General features: G+C 32.5%; 2 protein-coding genes across 2 annotated transcripts in view; one reads left to right on the forward strand and one right to left on the reverse strand.

The window, feature by feature from the left end:
* LOC107022832 (protein INVOLVED IN DE NOVO 2-like) overlaps positions 1 to 1,983 on the forward strand; it is a 3,983-nt gene extending 2,000 nt beyond the window's left edge. The window contains exons 3-6 of the mRNA XM_027918088.1: positions 489 to 557; positions 639 to 920; positions 1,195 to 1,404; positions 1,501 to 1,983. Of these exons, the coding sequence (XP_027773889.1) occupies positions 489 to 557; positions 639 to 920; positions 1,195 to 1,404; positions 1,501 to 1,734 (795 nt within the window). The 3' untranslated portion in view covers positions 1,735 to 1,983. The remainder of the gene's footprint in view (positions 1 to 488; positions 558 to 638; positions 921 to 1,194; positions 1,405 to 1,500) is intronic.
* Positions 1,984 to 2,314: 331 nt separating this feature from the next.
* LOC107023706 (expansin-A6) lies at positions 2,315 to 5,456 on the reverse strand. The gene is made up of 3 exons (XM_015224484.2): positions 5,234 to 5,456; positions 3,896 to 4,214; positions 2,315 to 2,939 (listed from the first exon to the last, which is right to left on the reverse strand). Exons 1-3 carry the CDS (start codon positions 5,376 to 5,378, stop codon positions 2,630 to 2,632), a joined length of 774 nt encoding a protein of 257 aa, XP_015079970.1. The 5' UTR covers positions 5,379 to 5,456; the 3' UTR covers positions 2,315 to 2,629.
* Positions 5,457 to 5,764: the final 308 nt, after the last annotated feature.

The following is a 5,764-nucleotide window of genomic DNA, read 5'->3' on the forward strand; positions in this document are numbered from 1 at the left end:
GGGGGGGTTTACTAGCTAGCATAAAATAGTTAGAATATGAATTGCTGTATAACTGATTGACTTCACTGGTTAGCCAAGAAAGTAAATGGAGATATAAGCATATGGAGGAATAAACTACTACCTATGAGGTACAAAAATAAGATGTTATAGGCTCATATATTGTAGAACTAAGATAGTGGATAGGCACAAGGACCTGAATAAGTAACTTCATCTGGATTTTGCTGTCAATCAAACAAGCTTCATTCATCCATCACTCTCATTTTTCCATGTTTATTTTACATGCATCTGAAATCTTCTTCCTTGCAGATATACTAATAAAAAAAAGAAGCTATAAGAATCTAGTATTAAGCTACTTTTAACTTTGTTCTCATTAAGCTTTGTTGATACTGTCTGTCATTGCATAGTCTATGAATATACAGATATTGTCTAGGCCTATTCTTCATTTTGGGAATTGCTTAGCTGTAAAATTTCACTTTGATGTGTTTAAGAATGAGAGAGCAGCAGAGGAGCAAAAGAGGTATGATGAAAGAGTCTTGACTTTGGCAGAAGAACAGAAGGTTGTAAGCTCATGCTGTGTGTTTACTCAATTTATGTATTTATGTAGTTAGTCTCTGACATCTTGAGAATTTTACATGCAGAAGGCGAAAGAAACTCTCCGTCATAAGAACATGGAGTTTCAAAAGAAACTCGACTTAAAGCAAGCGCTAGAGTTGGAGATTGAACGTCTCACAGGTGCCAAGAATGTAACTGAACAAATGGGAGATGACCAAGAGGTGAAGAAAAAATTAGACGAGATTGAAGAGATCCTAAATGAGAAAAAAGAAGAACTAGAAGATCTTGATGCTGTGAATCAAGCTCTAGTTGTTAAAGAGCAGCGGGCAAATGTTGAGTTAACAGATGCCAGGAAGGAGCTGATTGATGTAAGTACAATTCTTTCAAGTTCTGCAATACCCTTATCTATTTTGTGAATGAGACTCAGGTTACGATTTTTCCTCCAATGGAGTAAGAACATTAGAATGATTAGGAGCAGACTATTGCACGTTCAATTCGTTACATGTTCAGTTTTCATTCTCAACCTATTACAAATTCCATGCACCATTAACTGAGTTCCTACCATAGTCTATGTTGTTGAACATTCAAGTATTCTTACAAGGTGAAAATTTTGACAAATGAAACATGTTTCATGGCATTTAGTTATTAAAGCAGCACTCTTTTCGAGCTTCCATTGGTGTCAAGAGAATGGGAGAACTTGATAGTACAAGATTTTGTGAGATAACCAAGAGCAAATTCCTTGGACCAGATGCAGATTTAAAAGCTACTCAGTTGTGCTCAATCTGGGAGCATCATCTTGTGGATCCCAATTGGCATCCTTTCAAAGATGTAACAAGAGAAAATGGTTCCAAGGTAATAATGCACCATAATAGACTTATAATTGTTCCCATATCTTTATCCCCTTGAATCAAAATACTAACAACTTAATTCTTTCTTATGTTTTGGTAGGAAATCATCATTGATGATAACGACGAAAGGCTGAACAGGTTGAAGCATGAGTTTGGACAAGCCGCTTATGATTTGGTAACTGCTACCTTGATGGAAATGAGTGAAGGTCCCAGTGGTAGATGCATAACAACAGAGCTGTGGAACTATAAGCTAGGAAGGAAAGCTACCCTCAATGAAGGAATAACATTTGCTCTCCAGAAGTTGAGGACCAGTATAGGGAAGAAGCATTTATAGATTACGTACCATTTTTCGAATGGCGTGTTATACCTTTTCTATATGGTGATATCTATTTTAGACAAAAGAAATTGAACCATTTTAAGTAGGTTCCTTCAAAAGAAAGGAATCCAAAGCACTTGCTTTAGAGAATCCAAGATTGTCTATGGAATTGCAAAAGCAAATGTGCACTTGAGTAGTAGTAGTAACAAAGTAATCTCAAGCTTTCAAACATTGAATAGCATCAAGAATGTGTCTTTTCATTTTGAATGACATTTATCTCATTACTTAAGTATCTGTTTTAGTCCTAAGTATCTCGATGATACATTGAAGTGAGAATGTTATATACATTGGTTTGGTTTAAACACCAGGTGCGACTAAGTTTTTTTCCATTTTGAATGACATTATCTCATTACTTTAGTATCTATTTTAGTCCTTCCAATCTCATGATACATCGAAGTGATGAATGTTGTATTCGTTGGTTTAGTTTAAACACCAGTTTTTTCTATCGACATGTGCTTGTCAGGCAAAGTTCAAAGATTAAAGCAAGACTAGAAATGAACTCCAAAGTTCTGCAATTGAGTAATATCTTAGTGTAACAGACCAATAGAACGTAGATTTTTTCGATCAAAGTAAATCACTATAAATTACTGAAAATACAGTAAATACACTTCTCAAGCATCAAGTACTACAAAACATTATACTGATACTACTACATTGTTCTTAGAACAGCTGCGGGCTGCATATTTTTGCAGCCGCTTCAGCTCTTCTACATACACCACCAGATACAAAAAACCACAGGTTAAAAATGTCAAAAGAGAAAACCCGAATTCATTAGGGTCTAAACAAAATAAAAACTCAAAGTACATGAACCACGAGTCTTACATACTGTGTTATGATCACCTCATTTCCCTATTTAGACTCTAAAGTTCTTTCCAACAAATGTCTGACCAAATTGCCAGTGTGATGGGGCTATGTTCCACGAGGTAGACTTGCGTTTATCGCTAGCTGTAACCCTGAATGACAACGACTGACCAACCAAAACGGAGTTGGTTTGCCAGTTCTGACCCCAATTACGACTCAACGTTATCCAGTTAGTCCTCGTACCCTTCACCATAACCTTAGTAATGTCACCTGCACCCGCGACATTCGTGACTAAAACCAAGTTGAAGTAACTAAAACCATTGAGAGTGAACCTTATTCCACCTTGCTTCCTACATGGCACCCTGCATAAACAAATTACAAGTGACTTTTAACTTCTATACGCTAACAGTTAAAAAAAAATTTTATACTATCGCGTTTACACTCAAAGTGTGAAAGTTAAATTGTACTCAATGTGAACATGTATAAATGGTCATTGTGTTGTAGAATTTAAATCCTATGTTACCATAAAACATGGACCGTTAATTAAGGAAGGAAGAAAAAGCAGTGTGGCTGTGACTTTTTCACACCACCTAGGGGTTTGGACTGTTTGACATTCAAATGGAGACAAGTTGCCCAATTTTCCACAAACAAAATGTTTCAAATTTTTCATCGCTGGCACGTTCATTCGTTCACTTTTACTTGTTCATTTTAAACTTTCGATAAAGCTTAAAAAAACAATGGTTAATGTAGTGGTGTATGACGTAACATAACAAGTACTCCCTCCGTCCCAAATGATGCAAACACTTTTTGTTTTTCGAAAGTCAAACAATTTAAATTTGACCAGCAATTTGCACATAAAATCTTGATTTTTTTTATATATTTATAAATTACGTAAAAAAAATTAATAATTCAAAAACTTACTATAAAAGATAAACTAATTTAAATCTTAAAATTCGATAAACACCGAGACAGAGAGTGTAACAAACAACTAATAAAGGAAACCAACTCAACATGACCCCCACAAAAGAAAAAGAAAAAAAGGAAAAAGAACAAGAAAACACAAAAAAATGAAAAAACAAGAAAAGCACAAAAAATGAAGCTAATTGAGCTCTTTTACCACTCATGGCTTTACTTGTCATGAATCCACATTAGTCCATCAATAAATTTCTAATATCGAATATCTATACACTTTCTAAACAAAACTATACATATGATATACATAAGTTATATTCTTTGAAAAAAATAAAAAAAACCTTATTTTTATCAAGTTATCAGTTAACGCTTATATAACATATACGAAGTTTGAAAAAATGCTTACCTACGATAAACAACAGGGACGATACCAGCACGATACTCCGCGATCTTGAGGAACATAGGCATGGCGAGATCGAAATGAGTACGAGGAGGGTTACACCAACCACCATTATCATTAGGCAATGCATAATTTGGAGGACAAAAGTTAGTTGCAGTAATTAAAATAGAAGGACTTCCTGGATGACACCATTGTGGTTGATTGTCACATTTGATCTCAAAACAAGCTCCACAACTTAGTCCATTGTTGAATAATGCTGTGCTTAATGCTGCATTGTTTACTCCATACCCTTGGCTATAAAGATTGCCATAACCACAGGCCCCGCCTGTAAATTGAACGTCTATGAGTCTAGTTTGAAACAATTTAGTCATATGATGTTGTCAGAGTAGAGAGATATCTACATTGTCTGTTTAAAAAAGGAACGACTCTTTTCTAATATGACAACTCTTTAGTATCAAGATCTCACGTGATATAGTTAAAATTGTAAGATTAAAAAAATTTGATACATTTATACATATTTTTAGTGTAGGATCAAACGATTCAGAAAAAATTTGTGACCAGTCAAATAAAATAAAACGAAAAGGGGTATTTTATAGTCATAAAGTAACTTGACTAGAACCTTTTAACATTGTGAGAAATTTATAATTAGCTAGCTACAAATAATATTTTACTAAATTAGTCATATTACCTACTATGACATGCTAAAATATATTAATGGTGTAATTATCAATATTTATAAGTTAAATATTATTCTCCTTTTTAGTTCACTTTAAAAAGAATATTCTTTTCTCTTTTGACAAGATTTTTAACACTATAAAATAAAATAATATTTTAATACATTCGACATATATTTAATACGATTAACACCAGATTTAATGCAAATTTTAAAGTAGAAGAAGATCTATGTACAACAACAGAACAACAAAAAACAGGACAAAACCTACTCTAAATCAAAAATATAAATAAAACCAGAAAAAATGCAGTATAATTGACATCATAATATAGCAAATTATAATCAACAAGTATCAAACACAAACTTGTAAAGTTTAAAAATTTTTACACCTCAAAATTACCTGCTACAACAAGTTAAAATAATACGAAATAGTTGAAAGTGGAGTTATAATTTTTAGTTTATAGATTCTAAACCACAATTAGTAATTCTTCTAAGTACTTAATAAGATTATTCCTACATATTAAATATAAATAAAAAAAGTTAAACGCAAACTCAGAATTTGAACCAAAGCTACTAGATTATGTTGAACTTATAACTATCATTGTCACTCTGGTTATAATATTATACTGTCAGTATATATAAGTTAAATTCGAGAAATCGAGTATACTTACCCATAGTACCAGAAGCATCACTACCACCATAGAAAGTAGCATGAGCATTTTGCCATGATCCACCTCTATAAACACCTGGAATTCTACCTTCTACTCCTACTAAAATTACTAAAATAATTATTAGAAACAACTTCAAAATCTCCATTTTTTAAAAATATTTTTTTTTTGAAGTTAGAAAAAGTATTATGAAAAATGTATTTTTGGTTTGAGAAGAGAGGGAAATGAGGACTACTTATGGAGACAACATAGAGGAGGGTATTTTTGTCATTTTAAGTAATATTAATTATCTCATTAGGGCTTAGCCTACCCCTGTCTCATAGTAGATGGGCACTTAATCTCCCATGGTGATTAAGTAGTCATTATTAGATCGATTAATTTTCTTGTTTTACTCTTAATTCGTATTAATTAACTTCTTGAAAAAAAATAATTTGAATTTTTAAAATTTGTTTAAACTTAGAAAGGTCATATTAATTGTAGGTGTAAAATTCAAAAATAGTAATTAATTTTATCATAAAAATAGGTAGAGGAAAT

Source organism: Solanum pennellii, chromosome 6 (assembly GCF_001406875.1).
Source record: "Solanum pennellii chromosome 6, SPENNV200".
NCBI classification, from domain to species: Eukaryota; Viridiplantae; Streptophyta; class Magnoliopsida; order Solanales; family Solanaceae; genus Solanum; species Solanum pennellii.

Bases quoted from the DNA above. Each gene is read 5' to 3' on its own strand.
- LOC107023706 (XM_015224484.2), bottom strand. From the start codon at position 5,378: ATGGAGATTTTGAAGTTGTTTCTAATAATTATTTTAGTAATTTTAGTA. The intron at 4,215-5,233 runs GTAAGTATACTC...TTCAATTTACAG, and splicing joins TGATGCTTCTGGTACTATGG to GCGGGGCCTGTGGTTATGGC. The intron at 2,940-3,895 runs GTAAGCATTTTT...TTGTTTATGCAG, and splicing joins GTCCCTGTTGTTTATCGTAG to GGTGCCATGTAGGAAGCAAG.